General features: G+C 42.9%; 2 protein-coding genes across 3 annotated transcripts in view; both read left to right on the top strand.

Moving 5' to 3' along the window:
* The window catches only part of LOC115106789 (AP-2 complex subunit mu), a 52286-nt gene extending 49425 nt beyond the window's left edge, over positions 1-2861 (top strand). For both annotated transcript variants that reach the window (XM_029629877.2, XM_029629880.2), the window contains one exon: positions 118-2861. In XM_029629877.2, the coding sequence (XP_029485737.1) occupies positions 118-252 (135 nt within the window). In that variant the 3' untranslated portion in view covers positions 253-2861. The remainder of the gene's footprint in view (positions 1-117) is intronic.
* A 7315-nt stretch (positions 2862-10176) lies between these two features.
* LOC115106788 (matrix metalloproteinase-23-like) overlaps positions 10177-17998 on the top strand; it is a 28776-nt gene continuing 20954 nt past the window's right edge. The window contains exons 1-3 of the mRNA XM_029629875.2: positions 10177-10354; positions 10617-10775; positions 12241-12377. Of these exons, the coding sequence (XP_029485735.1) occupies positions 10343-10354; positions 10617-10775; positions 12241-12377 (308 nt within the window). The 5' untranslated portion in view covers positions 10177-10342. The remainder of the gene's footprint in view (positions 10355-10616; positions 10776-12240; positions 12378-17998) is intronic.

Below are 17998 nucleotides of genomic sequence, written 5' to 3'. Positions count from 1 at the left end.
GTTTGTGCTGTATAGCCAACTCCTATGGTTGAATGACCCAGATGTCCAAACATTTCTGTTCTGTCAAATATGGAACTCTCTCCCAGGTGTCATTATGGTTCTGTTATGGTCTCCTAGGTGCCATTTGCTCCGTCCGGGCTCAAGGTGCGCTACCTGAAGGTGTTCGAGCCCAAGCTGAACTACAGTGACCACGACGTCATCAAATGGGTGCGCTACATCGGCCGCAGCGGCATCTACGAGACACGCTGCTAACCGCCCCCTCGCGATCGGGCAGAAAGAGCGGTGCAACAGGGAGGAGGGAGCGAAAGACAACAACATGGGATCAAGACGACAACATGGGATCGCTACCTTCCCATCGATTCTGTTTTTTCCCATGCGCTGGCTGACAAATGAAAACAAATGTTAAAAAAACAGGACCATGCTTTCAAAAGTGTTGAAAATTATGAAATGATTAAACACATAAATGTATAGATAATGCAAACGTCCTGTGGAGTACAAAAAATACCATCTGCATCTAAAGGGTCTTTGACCTCTTTTAATCTCAACAAAAAATCCATTCCACCCCTATGAAATGTAGTTTCTTCATATAGTACTACTGAGCAGAGCAACATGTGGCTTTAATTTGACCAGAGCCCTAAGTTACATTACCATAGTTTTCTACAATTCCTGTTCTACCCATCTATTCCTCATGGCACTGAATTAGTGGATGACTACCCCTTGCCAATAACCACAGATCTGACCATGTGTCAGAGGGGTAACTGCTGCCCTCCCTCTCTTGATGCTGGTGTAGTAGTGTGTGTCGCTCTTCTGTTCTCCTGTCCTACCTCTCTCTCCCCAGCCCTGCCCCTGCCCCTGTATCTGTATAACCAACCGGTGGAGTCCCTCTTTAGCCTAGTGTGTAGTGTGCAGCAGTATGCAGTGTAGATGCATCCATTAAGTGTCATGCCATTTCCAATACATTTTATACGTTGTGTTTTTGTAACACCCCGCCTTCCCTTTAGTATATTAGTGATGAATCGTCTTGTGTTTTTGTATTTAGTGCTTTGTCGTGCTTCTCTAAAGCTCTCTGGCCCCCATTCCATCGCGCTTGCTGCCTTTTCCTACACTCAAGTCCTCTACTATTTCCAATAGCTGTGAGTTAGTGTCATTGTCATTTATGATACCTCTATTTACGCAGATATAATAATGAAGATGTTTTATCTGTGGTTCCTGTCATTTTCTGTCTGTGCTGCAGAGATTCATTCTGTGTGACCAAAATTGTCAGTTTTAGGAACAAACAAAATTCATTGACAAACTGAACGGCATACATCTGTCTGAATATAAATATATATAAACACATTTCTATATTGTATGAATCGAGCAGAGCCAGCTGTTACGGTCTCAAGAGTCTGCTGTTAGTGACGGTGTCTGTTTAAGAGACTCAGTTGAGCGGATCTCTGCGTGTGTCTGTGTTGCTATTCTTCCCCAGGACCATGTTCTGCTCAACATCTATTAGGAGTCTGGAATTCTGACCCTCCCATACGCTTTACATTAGCATGGGTGTATTTCTTGTCCAGTTAAAGGGATAGTTCACTCAAATTATACTGGCATTGGTTTCCTTATCCTGTAAGCCAGTCCATGGACAAGGTATGACAACAACATGCTTTGGTTTACTTTCCCTGGCACTGTTATCACGTGCTAATGTTTTAGCACAAATCTCATTCAAGTCATGGGACCAATATTGGCATTTGTCATGCATCATGTTCATACATTTGGACATGATAAATAAGAATTTGTTCTTAACTGACTTGCCTAGTTAAATAAAGGTTAAATGAAGAAAATATGCATAAAAATGGCTAATATCGGTTCCAAGACTTCAATGGGACTTGTGGCCCAAATGCTAAAATGTTAGCATGTAGCAACGGTGCCAGGGAAACTAAACCAAAGCATGACTTGTTCTCATACCGTGTCCAAAGACCGCTTACAGGGTAAGAAAAGCAAATCGTAATTTGGGTGAACTATCCTTTTAAGCTTCAATAAACTGCTATACTCCATGTGCACTGACTTTCCACCACCCGTACAAAAATATTGTTTACAACTTCATTTTGAAATCCGTTTAATGAAAGGGTTTGGATTTATGGCACAATGGTGTGTGTTACCAGAGATCGGGAGATGGGCTGTGTCCCAAATGGCTCCCTGTATAGTACATTACTTTTAGTCTCGATCCCAAATGGCTCCCTGTATAGTACATTACTTTTAGTCTCGATCCCAAATGGCTCCCTGTATATGTATAGTACATTACTTTTAGTCTCGATCCCAAATGGCGCCCTGAGTGCTCAACTCCTCTCAGCCTACTAGACTTAGACTGCTTGCATTTCAAATTACAATTTTAAAACATTCCACATTTTCACTGAGTGTGGCTTGAGATAGCATTGCTCTTCCCATATTCCTTCTGCTTCCATCATGGCGTTTTGTGTGTATTCAACAAAGGCTATCAGATTGTCTGAGCAGTTGCAACAAACACTGAGTGACACTACAAAGTTTCCATTCTCTTTTTCTCTGTCACTACATTCTACTAATTAACACTAAAATTTGTTCTGCTAACTTCTGAAAAACCCTATCTCTCTGGCTGTCTGTAATGGCACACTATTCCCAAAACCCCATGGGCCCTGGCCAAAAGTAGTGCACTATATAGGCAATAGGGTGCCATTTCAGACCTAGTCTCTTTCTCTGGTCAATGCCCACTATGTCATGCCACACCCTGAGAGATGGGGAGGGAGAGTCCTGGGGGCTTGCCCCCTCCGCTTCAATGTTTCAATGGGCTCCATTTGGTAACTTTGTGACTGTCAAGGTAATCCCAATAAAAAGAAAGGTGTAACCAATGGAATCGTGTCTATTGACTTATTTCTGCAGCAGAAGTTCAGTTTCTGCCTTGCAGTTTCAGTGCCTTCAGAAAGTATTCCCACCCCTTGACCTTTTCCACATTTTTTTTGTGTTACAGCCTGAATTTAAAATGGGTTCAAATAGTATTTTTTGTCACTGAAATTGTTTTTTGGTTTATTATTCATCAAAAACAAATGTGTTAAGTATAACCACTGTTATGGCAAGCCTAAATAAGTTTAGGAGTAAAAATGTGCTTATCAAGTCACATGGACTAATTGTGTGTGCAGTAATAGTGTTTTATTTTTATGACTACCTCATCTCTGTACCCCACACATACAATTATATGTAAGGTCCCTCAGTCGAGCAGGTGAATTTTAAACAGATTCAACCACAAAGACCAATGCCTCGCAAAGAAGAGCACCTATTGGTGGTTGGGTACAAAAAAGCAGACATTGGATATCTCTGAGCATGGTGAAGTTATTAACTAAACTTTGAATGGGGCCTCAACACCCAGTCACTACTGTGGAAGGACCACCAGGGGGCAGGCTGGTCCCACGGATAGTAGCCCAGCCCGGCATGTGAGTAAAGGTGATCAGAGGCGGGTTAAGCACAGCTGACAGTACTAATCACCTATTTTCTCCCTCTACAAGAGAGAAGAGGGAACCGGCAGTGAGGGAGACTGGAGGGGAAAAAAGAGTGATTAATTCTCCAAAGGAGCGGATTTACCTGAAGGAAGGGTGAAGAGGACAAATTACCTTTTGGGAATGGCAACCACGGATCCGCACCACCACCCGAAAGGAGCTTTCCACAAATGGATAGTTGAGGCGCTGACACAACTGTGATTTATGTATAGTTAAAAGTTACTCACCTTGTGTCCCTTATTCTTGTAAAAAAGAAGATTTGTGTTATCCTTGTGAGATCATCCTTGATTGTTTGAGATGAAAGAAATACTTCAATAGAGAACTTTGTTCAATGTAAGAGTACCTGCTACCGACTTTTTTAGTCTACCTTTTCGCTTTACCTAACCTAAAAATACTTGGTCTGCTCACTACATTTACATTTACATTTAAGTCATTTAGCAGACGCTCTTATCCAGAGCGACTTACACAAAGATACACGCATCATTCCTAACTCTGTTCCCGCTCAGGGATTTCACCATGAGGCCAATTTTGTTGATCCCTGCCTACAGACAGAAACTAAAACAAGAAACTCCCGTGCTGAGGTCTGTTCAACGCTGGTCCGACCAATCTGATTCCACACTCCAAGACTGCTTCCATCACGTGGACTGGGATATGTTTCCTATTGCATCAAACAACAACATTGACGAATACGCTGATTCGGTGAGCGAGTTCATTAGAATGTGCATTGAAGATGTCGTTCCCATAGCAACGATTAAAACATTCCCAAACCAGAAACCGTGGATTGATGGCAGCATTCACTTGAAACTGAAAGCTTTAATCAGGGCAAGGTGACCGGAAACATGACCGAATACAAACAGTGTAGCTATTCCCTCCGCAAGGCAATCAAACAAGCTAAGCGTCAGTATAGAGACAAAGTAGAATCTCAATTCAACGGCTCAGACACAAGAGGTATGTGGCAGGGTCTACAGTCAATCACGGATTACAAAAAGAAAACCAGCCCCGTCACGGACCAGGATGTCTTGCTCCCAGGCAGACTAAATAACTTTTTTGCCCTGCTTTGAGGACAATACAGTGCCACTGACACGGCCCGCAACCAAAACATGCGGACTCTCCTTCACTGCAGCCGACGTGAGGAAAACATTTACGTGTCAACGTGTCAACCCTCGCAAGGCTGCAGGCCCAGACGGCATCCCCAGCCGCGCCCTCAGAGCATGCGCAGACCAGCTGGCTGGTGTGTTTACGGACATATTCAATCAATCCCTATCCCAGTCTGTTGTTCCCACATGCTTCAAGAGGGCCACCATTGTTCCTGTTCCCAAGAAAGCTAAGGTAACTGAGCTAAACGACTACCGCCCCGTAGCACTCACTTCCGTCATCATGAAGTGCTTTGAGAGACTAGTCAAGGACCATATCACCTCCACCCTACCTGACACCCTAGACCCACTCCAATTTGCTTACCGCCCAAATAGGTCCACAGACGATGCAATCTCAACCACACTGCACACTGCCCTAACCCATCTGGACAAGAGGAATACCTATGTGAGAATGCTGTTCATCGACTACAGCTCGGCATTTAACACCATAGTGCGTCATCAAGCTCGAGACCCTGGGTCTCGACCCCGCCCTGTGCAACTGGGTACTGGACTTCCTGACGGGCCGCCCACAGGTGGTGAGGGTAGGCAACAACATCTCCACCCCGCTGATCCTCAACACTGGGGCCCCACAAGGGTGCGTTCTGAGCCCTCTCCTGTACTCCCTGTTCACCCACGACTGCGTGGCCACGCACGCCTCCAACTCAATCATCAAGTTTGCGGACGACACAACAGTGGTAGGCTTCATTACCAACAACGACGAGACGGCCTACAGGGAGGAGGTGAGGGCCCTCGGAGTGTGGTGTCAGACTCAACGTCAACAAAACTAAGGAGATGATTGTGGACTTGAGGGAACACCCCCCTATCCACATCGATGGAACAGTAGTGGAGAGGGTAGGAAGTCTTAAGTTCCTCGGCGTACACATCACAGACAAACTGAATTGGTCCACCCACACAGACAGCATCGTGAAGAAGGCGCAGCAGCGCCTCTTCAACCTCAGGAGGCTGAAGAAATTTGGCTTGTCACCAAAAGCACTCACAAACTTCTACAGATGCACAATCGAGAGCATCCTGTCGGGCTGTATCACCACCGGGTACGGCAACTGCTCCGCCCACAACCGTAAGGCTCTCCAGAGGGTAGTGAGGTCTGCACAACGCATCACCGGGGGCAAACTACCTGCCCTCCAGGACACCTACACCACCCGATGTCACAGGAAGGCCATAAAGATCATCAAGGACAACAACCACCCGAGCCACTGCCTGTTCACCCCGCTATCATCCAGAAAGCGAGGTCAGTACAGGTGCATCAAAGCTGGGACCGAGACTGAAAAACAGCTTCTATCTCAAGGCCATCAGACTGTTAAACAGCCACCACTAACATTGAGTGGCTGCTGCCAACACACTGACTCAACTCCAGCCACTTTAATAATGGGAATTGATGGGAAATGATGTAAAATATAGCACTAGCCACTTTAAACAATGCTACCTAATATTTACATTTACATTTACATTTAAGTCATTTAGCAGACGCTCTTATCCAGAGCGACTTACAAATTGGTGCGTTCACCTTAAGACATCCAGTGGAACAGCCACTTTACAATAGTGCATCTAAATCTTTTAAAGGGGGGGTGAGAAGGATTACTTTATCCTATCCTAGGTATTCCTGAAAGAGGTAATATAATGTTTACATACCCTACATTATTCATCTCATATGTATACGTATATACTGTACTCTATATCATCTACTGCATCTTTATGTAATACATGTATCACTAGCCACTTTAACTATGCCACTTTGTTTACATACTCATCTCATATGTATATACTGTACTCAATACCATCTACTGTATCTTGCCTATGCCGCTCTGTACCATCACTCATTCATATCTTTATGTACATATTCTTTATCCCCTTACACTTGTGTCTATAAGGTAGTAGTTTTGGAATTGTTTGCTAGATTACTTGTTCGTTATTACTGCATTGTTGGAACTAGAAGCACAAGCATTTAGCTAAACACTCGCATTAACATCTGCTAACCATGTGTATGTGACAAATAAAATTTGATTTGACTTTAAAACAGTTAATGGCTGTGATTGGGAAAAAAACTGAGGTAGATCAAAAACATTGTAGTTTCTGTGAAAAGGAGGAAGCCTGTACAGAATACAAATATTCCAAAAAATCTGAAATAACACACTCTCCATTTTTTCATGCAGAGTGCTGGCTGCATCATGTTATGGATATTTTTGTAATTGTTAAGGACTGGGGAGTTTTTCAGGATAAAAAAGAAGCACCTGCGAAATCCTAGAGGAAAACATGGTTGTCTGTTTTCCACCAGACACTGGGAGAGGAATTCACCTTTCAGCAGGACATTAGCCTAAAACACAAGGCCAAATCTACACGAGTTGCTTACCAAGAAGACTGTTACCGTGACTGTTCCTGAGTGGCCGAGTTACAGTTTTGACTTAAATATGCTTGAAAATCTATGGCAAGACCTGAAAATGGTTGTCTAGCAATGATCAACAACCAATTTGACAGAGCTTGAAAGTGTTGAAAGCTATTAGAGACTTACCCAGAAAGACTTACAGCTGTAATTGCTGACAAAGGTGATTATAACATGTATTGACTCGGGCTTAAATACTTATCTAATATATAGATATATTAGTGTTTAATTACATTTTTATATATTTTTTTTTACTAATGTTGCAATGCTTGATCCACTTGGACAGAGTATTTTGTGCAGATCGTTGACAAAGAATGACACATTTTAATCCCAGTTTAACACAAAATGTGGAAAAAGTAAAGAGATGTGAATACTTTCTGAAGGCACTGTATATGAATGTTTACACTTAAGCAATAAGGCACGAGGGGGTGTGGTATATGGCCAATATACCCCATCTAAGGTCTGTTCTTATGTACGACGCAATGCGGAGTGCCTGGATACAGCTTTCAGCCGTGGTATATTGGCCATATATCACAAACCCCCGAGGTGCCTTATTGCTATTATACACTGGGTACCAACATAATCAGAACAGTAAAAATAAATGTTTGGTCATAGCCGGCTGATATACCACGGCTTTCAGCTAATCAGCATTCAGGGCTCGAACCACCCAGTTTATAATAAACTATATAATAATACATCAAATGTGTATGAATTGTAATGCTTATATACCATTCATAAATGAGGGAGGACTCATTAGTAGCCTACCCACTACTTATGAACAGTTCATTAATGTGCATTCATCAACGTCAATGTGTTAGCAAAGTGATTTTTCTGACTAATAATTTAAAAGGAAAAATGTAAATGTTTAAGCGTGGTTGAGTGTTGTGTAGGCTTAGTCTAATAGTGTGTTACTGACTTTAAAGTAAAACTGTGGCTATAAGCAAAGGCTTTAAGTAAAACTTTGTGGGGATAAGCTTTGAATGGGTTGTAAAGTGTTTGTAGGGAGGGGGTTAACTGGAAAAATGTGTGGAAGGTGGCTGTTTAGAAAAGTTAGCTTGTGCAGTGTTGGTGTGGATGGACAGATGAATAAAGATATGTGTAATTAAATTCTCATCTTTCAGGGCCCCAATGAAAGATCTCCTGTCCAGCTTCTCTTTTCAACTACCCCTTCCCTATTTTCTCTCTGCTCCTTCCCAGGGTGGGTGACATCGTCGGGTCAGGCCGCCCCGAGTTCCACAGTCACCTGGAGTGCAGCCAGACCCTGGGCACAGGGCCAAGTCCAGTGAGGGGCGAAAGTTATGAGACTGCCATTCAGGTGCCCTTTATTAAAAAGTCTGTCTCTAGAAAGCATTTTTTTCTTTTTTTTACCTCATGTGAATCAAAGTGGACGTCTAAAGGCTACACTCTTTAGGTTTAGGTTCATTTGAACATCTTGATACATACAGACATGTACAGAAAATGTGACATCATACAATATATAAACACTAATAAAAATATATACCTTTAATGTGTTAATAGTTTAGATATGTGTTAAAGAGAAGTAGTTTTACAGCATTTAAAAATGTGTGATATTCTCTGATGGTTCTTTCAGTATTCCTCATCTCTCATTTCTGGTATTATGTCAGGGCAATTTTAAGTTAATCGTAGGCCTGCAACTAGCTAACTTTCTCAGTTAAAAAGTGATTCATTGATCATAACTCTTCTGAAAAAAGATTGCAGTCAGAGTGCAGTATAACTGCATTTAGAGTGCTGCAAAAAACTGCCCAAAATATTTTTTTTTACTGCAATAATATTGCAGTGTAACTGCAGTTCAGTTGCAGTACACTGCAATTATTCTGCAATTAGTGCGTCCAAAATACCAGCCGATTGCAGTTACTGCACTTTTACTGCAGTTTCAAAACGGAAATATTTTTTTGTAAGGGAATTTATTGGAGGAACGACGGGACACCAAAATAATTTTTGTTGGGCCTGATCCATAAATATCATGCAACATAACCCCCAAATTCTTTCTATATGTTCTTAAGAGTCACAGGGGTCCAATTCTATTGAAAACCATAGGCTGTCTCGGGGTCTTCCTAAGGTCAGCCCGAGTGATTGGGGATAGGGGGAAACTGTGGACCACTTGGCCAGCCAGACCATGGGCAATGCCAAAAAGTTCCATTGAAAAATATTTTACCTCATTCTGCACAATGGATGTTTTTTTATGAGAGCACACTTCACATGCAGTTGAGTTTCGATTTGACACCGTGGGCACTTTCTGAAGGTGACTGAAGGGAGGTAGGCTAGAAAAAAATCCCTGGTGAAGCCTAAAGCATTGCAGATTTGTGCATTGCTGTAGCCTAGGATGGGGCATACTGTGGGCTAGTCATGATAGCCTTCCTCTTCAATGGATGATCCATCATTTGCTGAGGAGCTATCACACCTAGATGGGGCTCAGGGAGAGTTGAGATAGGCTAGATGTATGCCTAGCTTTCAATAATGATTTCAGTTAGTTAACCTTTTTTTTACATCCATGTTAGTCGTTTTGAGTTGCCACTTGCCAGGAAGTGGACTAATGGAGCCTGTTTTAACAGATGGATTGGAAAATGGGTCCCCGCGCTGACAGTTGGAACTGAGCGCTACACGCGTCAACAGGTGAATAAACGGTCCGTGCAATGCGGGATCCTTGGGACTTACCTACCCCCCATTGAAGGTAGGGGTTCAGGTTATGGTCTAGCTGTTATCCCAATGATTCCGGATGGCACTGACCGTGAAGAAACCCCTGCTCTGCTGCGGTGTATTTTTTGAGGGTTGCCGGTATCGATGTCACGTTTTGGGGGTAAAATAACACTTTATAATAAATGTGAAAACATTTTCCTTACATTTTTTGGGGCCAATGGTTTATGACTTACTTACATCATTTGTTTTAGCCATAGCGGCTTGAGGCCTCAACATATTAGATACACTATTACATTGCACGAGTCGTTGTTTAGGCCTAGTAAGAGTTTACAGCTCAAAAATAGTTTGAAGACTTTACTGTCTTTGAAAACAGTTGACCATTTTACGCTCTATTCGCCCGGGTGATAACTAGGTGAAGTTTGAGAGCACGTTAGTGAATGGGAGAGCCGAGGCTGAGAGCCAAATGGTTGTTTTAGGACTGGGCGGTGCTCTCTCTCTCTCTGCCCCAACACTCGACTCCACGGACTAGGCAGGGAAGTACCAAAGTTATCCAATAAACATACAAATGCGATGCAATTAACGAAGGACTCGGCGGAAAAGTAGGAGTTTACAGTTATATCCTAGGGGAAAAGCGCAGGATTCTGAATGATATGAGTTTGATGGTAAGGGATCATTTTGGAGCGCCGTGCACAAATCCCAACTCTGCAGAATGTGATTTCCACGTTGTGATACGCACCGTGTTCTGGTTCAGAGAAAGGATAGCCTACTCATGCTTTCAGCATGAAAACACCTGAATAAAGTAGCATATCCGAGCTGATCAATCTCTTTTTATACCAAGTATTCAATCTTTGCATTTAGCTGAACCAAGTGCTCTCAATATTGATTGCAGGCTACCATTGACTGTCAATTGTAAAACTACTACAGGTTCCAATGGAGCACAGGACGCAGAAGTTAACGAGTTCGCCCAAGGGCTTCGTGGCTGTGTTCGAGATACGCAGAACTCGTCCAATACTTGTTCTACTAGTGCTGATGTTGGTAGGGTTGGATGAGGTCGGAGGACTCCGGACGTGTAGGAGGAAAACGGTAATTATATATATTTATCATTTTTATTCAGGGTGTGTGTGTCTGCGCGCGCTCATTTTCATTTGCATTAATTTATTGTATTTTTGTATAGTTTTTAACAGAAAAAATAATTGTTTTAAGTAGGCTACACATATTATAAAATAGTTCTGTTTGGATCCTAATGTATATTTGTGCATGTTTATTTGTTGATGAGTGATATATATAGCCGTCTATACTAATGCATTGATCAGTGTTACAATAGCTGAGAACGGGGATACACGAGGGAAAGAAGAAAAGAAAGGTGTTGGTGCTGGTGAGGGGAAGGCTGGAGGAGTATGCTTCTGCTCCAGTGGGTGACAGATATTTTAGCACAGAGAGATGGATAGATGGACAGGGGCTGTCAAGGGATGATAGCAGAGGTGGATTCCACATCTGTGTAGGATTAAATTGTGATTCGGTTCCTTTTTGCACTTGTGCCACGTGTGTTTTCCTAGAGGAGGCCAGACATGCTCCCTTTGGCAGGAAGCCTGAAAAATGCAATGGCTTCACTTTCATTTATTCCTTTTTAACTCCTAGTGTAAGAAATAGTACTGAAAAAGTGGAGAAATAGAATGAACAACTAACTATTTTGAGTTGAAATCCTCTCCCAGTTGCAGATTGTACATTTTGTTCCAACTTCCAGTTGAAGCTCGCATCCGCTACAAGACCATGGTGCTTGCCTACGGAGCTGTGAGGGGAACGGCACCTCAGTACCTCCAGGCTCTGATCAGGCCCTACACCCAAACAAGGGCACTGCGTTCATCCACCTCTGGCCTGCTCGCCTCCCTACCACTGAGGAAGTACAGTTCCCGCTCAGCCCAGTCAAAACTGTTCGCTGCTCTGGCCCCCCAATGGTGGAACAAACTCCCTCACGACGCCAGGACAGCGGAGTCAATCACCACCTTCCGGAGACACCTGAAACCCCACCTCTTTAAGGAATACCTAGGATAGGATAAAGTAATCCTTCTCACCCCCCCCCCTTAAAAGATTTAGATGCACTATTGTAAAGTGGCTGTTCCACTGGAGGTCATAAGGTGAACGCACCAATTTGTAAGTCGCTCTGGATAAGAGCGTCTGCTAAATGACTTAAATGTAAATGTAAATGTTGTCATCATTGAAGGGATTTTAGTCCTGTCTTGTTTCACAGGCTACTGCTAATTTGTTGTTTGTTTCAGGCCCTGTACCATTCTCTACTGCAACATACGGACTGTGCAAAGCTTCTCTCTCTCTCCTACACACACATACACTGTTTTCACCTGTTCATGGTCATGTCATGCTCTTCTTGTCATCTCTAATAATCTCTCTCTCTCCCATTTCAATTCAAAGGGCATTATTGGCATGGGAAACATATGGTAACATTGCCAAAGCAAGTGAAATAGATTCAAAAAAGAAAAAATAGTAAAGTAAACAAACAAACAATCTCTCTCTTTCTCTCCCTCTCTCTCAGGAAGCTGGTGGGCGATCTGTGGAGTCCCTGAGCTCTGTGAAGCATCATCCTATGCCTGGAGCGGCACTGAGCCGCTCCAGACGCTACGCCATCAACCCACTGGGACACAAGTGGAGGCATTTCAACCTCACCTACAAGTGAGACCCTGAATCACAATTCAGACCCTTGTCCCTATCCCCTAGGAACTTTTGGAGATCTGAGAGGATTGGATATACAGTGCCTCAGATGGTATTCAAACCCAATGGTCCCTCAATTTTTTTCATCACAGCAACTTTCAGGTCTGCTGAGAGCAAACTTGAATGTTGTGAAAATTCTATGCAACTTCCAGCGTGCATTTACTGTGAGCACTGAAGTTGTACCAGCTTTAAGTTACAGTTTCAGACAGTGGTCAAATAGGCTACTGTAGCTATTTGATCATATGTAGGCCTACCAGGGTTCCCTACCATCAAAAACAATGGAGAAAATGCATCCCATAACATTTTAACATGGAAATAGCTGTTCTATTCAGCCTACAGTAGCAGCCAATGTGCGGTGTTCAATGTAGGCCTACAGTCCATGACACGTTTGAAAAAAACATGCAGGGCTTGACATTAACCTGTTTATCCACCTGTCCTTCAGACAAGGAGGTGACTGAACATGTTGTTTGCTTTCGGAAACTGTTCAGACCCCTTGACGTTACAGACTTATTGTAAAATGTATTAAATAAATATAAATTCCTCAGCAATCTACACACAATAACCCATAATGACAAAGCGAAAACAGGCTTTTTAGAATTTTTAGCAAATTTATAAAACACAGAAATACCTTATTTACATTAGTATTTAGACCCTTTGCTATGAGACTCAAAATTGAGCTCAGGTGCATCCTGATTCCATTGATCATCCTTGAGCTGTTACTACAACTTGATTGGAGTCCACCTGTGGTAAATTCAATTGATTGGACATGGTTTGGAAAAGCATAGACCTGTCTATATAGTTGACAGTGCATGTCAGAGCAAAAACCAAGCCATGAGGTTGAAGGAAATATCCGTAGAGCTCCGAGACAGGATTGTGTAGAGGCACAGATCTGGGGAAGGGTACCAAAATATTTCTGCATCATTGGAGGTCCCCAAGAACACAGTGGCCTCCATCATTATTAAATGGAAGAAGTTTGGAAACACCTTCCTAGAGCTGGCCGCCCAGCCAATCGGAGGAGAAGGGCCTTGGTCAGAGAGGTGATCAAGAATCTGATGGTCACTCTGACAGAGCTCTAGAATTACTCTGTGGAGATGGGAGAACCTTCCAGAAGCACAACCATCTCTGCAGCACTCCACCAATCAGGCCTTTACTGTAGAGTGGCCAGACGGAAGCCACTCCTCAGTAAAAGGCACATGACAGCCCGCTTGAAGTTTGCCAAAAGGTCCCTAAAGACTCTCAGACCATGAGAAACAAGATTCTCTGGTCTGATGAAACCAATAACTATTTTGTCTGGAGGAAACCTGGCACCATGCTTCACCGTAGGGTGAAGGGGATGTTTTTCAGAGGCAGGTCCTGGGAGACTAGTCAGGATCGAGGCATAGATGAATGGAGCAAAGTACAGAGAGATCCTTGATGAAAATCTGCTCCAGAGCGCTCAGGACCTCAGACTGGGACGAAGGTTCACCTTGCAACAGGACAACAACCCAAAAAACACAGCCAAGACAACACAGGAGTGGCTTCGGGACAAGTCTATGAATGTCCTTGAGTGGCTCAGCCAGAGCCTGGACTTGAACCCGAGAGAACATATCTAGAGAGACCTGAAAATAGCTGTGCAGCAACGCTCCCCATCCAACCTGACAGAGCTCGAGAGGATTTGTAGAGAAGAATGAGTGAAACTCCCCAAATGCAGGTGTGCGAAGCTTGTAGCGTCATACCCACTGAAACTCGAGCCTGTTATCCCTGCCAAAGGTGCTTCAACAAAGTACTGAGTAAAGGGTCAGAATATTTATGTCAATGTGTTATTTCAGTTTTGTATTTTTTATACATTCGCAAAAATAATGTAACAAATGTGGAAAAGTCAAGGGGTCTGAATTCTTTCTGAATGCACTGTATAGTGTATCTGTAACTGAGCATCTACTCACGACCACTCATGCTGTAAACACAGTCCAGTTTAAAGAGAATGGCACAGATCCGTATATGGCACTGGTCTATCTGCAGCTCTGATTGGTGCTCTGATTGGTGCTATCTGCAGCTCTGACTGGTGTACTCCGATGCGTCTAAGTCTTGCATAGTTCATTTTGTTTCGGTATGTTGCATTGAACTCCCACAGTAGTTCAATGCAATAAATTACTTTCCCACAGTAAAGGGAAATGTTAACTAAGGGGAAAAACTGTAGAAAGTTAAGTGAAGTTCAATCTCGTCCTTCTCTGCGTAGGCTGGTGGTTCTTCTGCTTCGCAGTGCCGGATCAGCGGGATGCCCATGCGCAGTTTAAAGGGAACATTGTTCACTCCCCTTGACTTTTTCATATTTTGTTGTTATAGCCTGAAATTATTATTTTTTGTCTCTGGCGTGACACACAATACCCCATAATGTCAAGGTGGAGTTATGTTTTTAGAATTGTGTTATAAATTAATTAAAATTGAAAAGCTGTAATGTCTTGAGTCAATTCAAACCTTTTGTTATGACCTAAATAATTTCAGGAGTAAACATTTGCTTAACAAGTCACATAATAAGTTGCATAGACTCACTCTGTGTGCAATAATAGTGTTTAACATGATTTTTTTAATGACACATAATTTCTGTATCCCACACATACAATGAATTATCTGTAAGGTCCCTCAGTCAAGCAGCGAATTTCATACACAGATTCAACCACAAAGACCAGGGAGGTTTTCCATTGCCCCGCAAAGAAGGGCACCTACTGGTAGATTCGTCAAAATAAAAAAAGCAGACATTGAATATCCCTTTCAACATAATGAGGTTGGTGTATAAATACACCTAGTCACTACAAAGATACAGGCGTCCTTCCTAACTCTGTTGCCGGAGAGGAAGGAAACCGTAATGCTAACATAAATGACAGAAGGAAGCCTGTACAGAATAAACATATTCCAAAACATACATCCTGTTTGCAATAAGGCACTAAAGTAAAACTGTAAAAAATTGGCCAAATAAACTAACTACATGTCATGAATACAAAACATTATGTTTGGGGCAAATAACAACACATCATTGAGTACTACTCTTCATTTTTTCAAGCATGGTGGTGGCTGCATCATGTTACGGATATGCTTGTCATTGGCAAGGACTAGGGAGTTCTTTACACTAAAAATAAATGGAATAGAGCTAAGCACAGTCAAAATCTGAGTGGGAAACCTGGTTCATTCTGCATTCCAACAGACAAAATCACCTTTCAGCAGGACAACAACCTAACACACAAGGCCAAATATACAATGATCAACAACCAACTTGACAGAGCTTGAAGTATTAAAAACATTATAATGTGCAAATATTGTACAACCCAGGTGTACAAAGCTCTTAGAGACTTACCCAGAAAGATTCATAGCTGTAATGGCTGCCAGAGGTGATTCTAACATATGTTGACTCAAGGGTGTGAATGCTTATGTATATGTGATATTTCTGTATTTAATTTTCACTAAATGGGCACAAAAAACATGTTTTTACTTTGTTATTATGTGTAGATGAGTGAGAACAAGAATTTACAATCCATTTTGAATTCAGGCTGTAACATAACAAAATATGGAATAAGTCAAGGGGTATGAATACTTTCTTAAGGCACTGTAGTTGTATTCAAGTTGTAAGGAATATAGCAGCAATTCCACCTAAACCTATCAGTGGGCAAGGTTCAACCATATTACTGACACCTATCCAATCCTCTCAGATGTAGTGTCAAGGGGGAAGGGACTAGGGTTGACTTGGGATTCAGGGAGGGGATGGAAGAGACTGGGAGGTCGGCTTCTGAGTACTGTTTTGAGAATTAGAGCTTCAGAGAATGTTGGAGGATGGCCCACTGGCCAGATATACAAATATTATTTCAGTTATGAATACAACTATTGTTCCCTGAAGGGAAATCAACAACCATTCATATTCCCCTGAAAACTGAAATCACGCCCAACTGGCCAATGGATGCCAAGCCTGCCCTCGGATGCCGCGTCTTCCTGGCTATAATACCGGGGCATTAATTTCCTCAATTCAGTAACACTTTTCAGCGAGCCCAAATCCCCTGCGCAAAATATGTTATACCTCATTACCTCCTTAACTGAACAGTAGTTATTTTCATACATTGCCATTCAGTCGGTAACTTGGTATAACATACTATGGGGACATACAATCAAGCCCCAAGCTGGCTCATTGGGTACCAAACTAGGAGATGCATGGCAGCCCAAGCATACACACGTTCTACCGGTCAAAAAAGAGTCTACAGAAGCCACCTTTTTCCCTAATACTTACCTGAGAAGCCTGAACTGTCAGAGCCTGATGAAGCCTGAACTGTCAGAACCCCATATAGGGAACCAGAATCTGCTGCAACTTGACACGCTGCCACTGCAGCCCAAGTCCATAGAACCCATGGTTCCAAGAACAATACTTACCTTGTGAGCCTGAAATGTCAGAACTTGTAAAAAGAACCGTCCAAAACAACAGAACACTTGTTGTGACATGGTAAAGCGCACACTCACGCTGCATAGCATCAACCAGAGTCGATGAATCATGGCAAGGTTACTATGATCCCCAACATGCTAGGCTGATGCCAAGGCCACGAGCAGGGCAGTCTTGTAGGAAATTAGCTTTAGGTCCACAGACTCTAATGGTTCAAACGGAGACTCACACTGAGGGGACCAAGGCCCGGTCCCTGGTCGGCGCCATGAGTCGACACGCCTTTTAGGGGCCACACCACCGGAGGAGTCCCCTGTGTGGAGCTGTCCTTCCCTACATGACACGCAGAGATGGCTGCCATATAAACCTTCAATGGAAACGCCTCAGCACCAGCCAAACTGTCAGTATCTCTAGGTAATTGATATGCAACTCCCTTTACGCTGTTGACCTAATCCCTCATCGAGTAGCCCACACACAGTACTCCCCATCTCATAAAGGATGCGTCTGTCGTGATCACCCTGCGGGACACTACCCGGCCCATGAGAACCACCTGCAACAGAGAACCCGCAAAACAGACTCATCAACAGCGCCGAAACAGACATATCAACAGAAGTCCTAGAGACACAATAGCTATCATAAAAGAACTGTACCAGACAGAGCTGGAATTCAAACCTACTTTGTTGGGACCAAAACACATGATTCAGAACTGAGTCCAGGAATTGAATGTGCTGAGTCAAATAATTTTTCCTGTGATTCACTCTGAACCCCAGAGACTGAATATGGGAAACCAGTGTGGCAGTATGGAGCTCCACCTGTTCCCTCGACTCCACTATGACCAGCTAATCGTCCAGATAGGCCAATACTCTGATCCCCTGGCACAGCATCATAGAAAAGGTGCGGGGAGATTAAAGTCCAAAAGGCAGGACCAGAAATTCATAGGCTACACCCTTGAAATGAAACCTCCGAAACTTTCAGTGGGGAAGATGTATAGCCACATGAAAGTACGTATCCTTCAGATCTATGGACATGAACCAATCACAGGGATGCACCGACTGCAATAGCTAGCAAAGTGTGAGCATTTTGAACTTGCAAACCCTCAGGTACAAAACCAACTAATGCCAATAGTGTGCAAAGCTGTTATCAAGGCAAAGGGTAGCTACTTTGAAGAATTTCAAATATAAAATATATT

Source organism: Oncorhynchus nerka, linkage group LG23, assembly GCF_034236695.1.
Source record: "Oncorhynchus nerka isolate Pitt River linkage group LG23, Oner_Uvic_2.0, whole genome shotgun sequence".
Taxonomy (NCBI): Eukaryota; Metazoa; Chordata; class Actinopteri; order Salmoniformes; family Salmonidae; genus Oncorhynchus; species Oncorhynchus nerka.
Note: the sequence above shows the minus strand (reverse complement) of the source record. Positions and strands in the feature narration are given on the sequence as shown.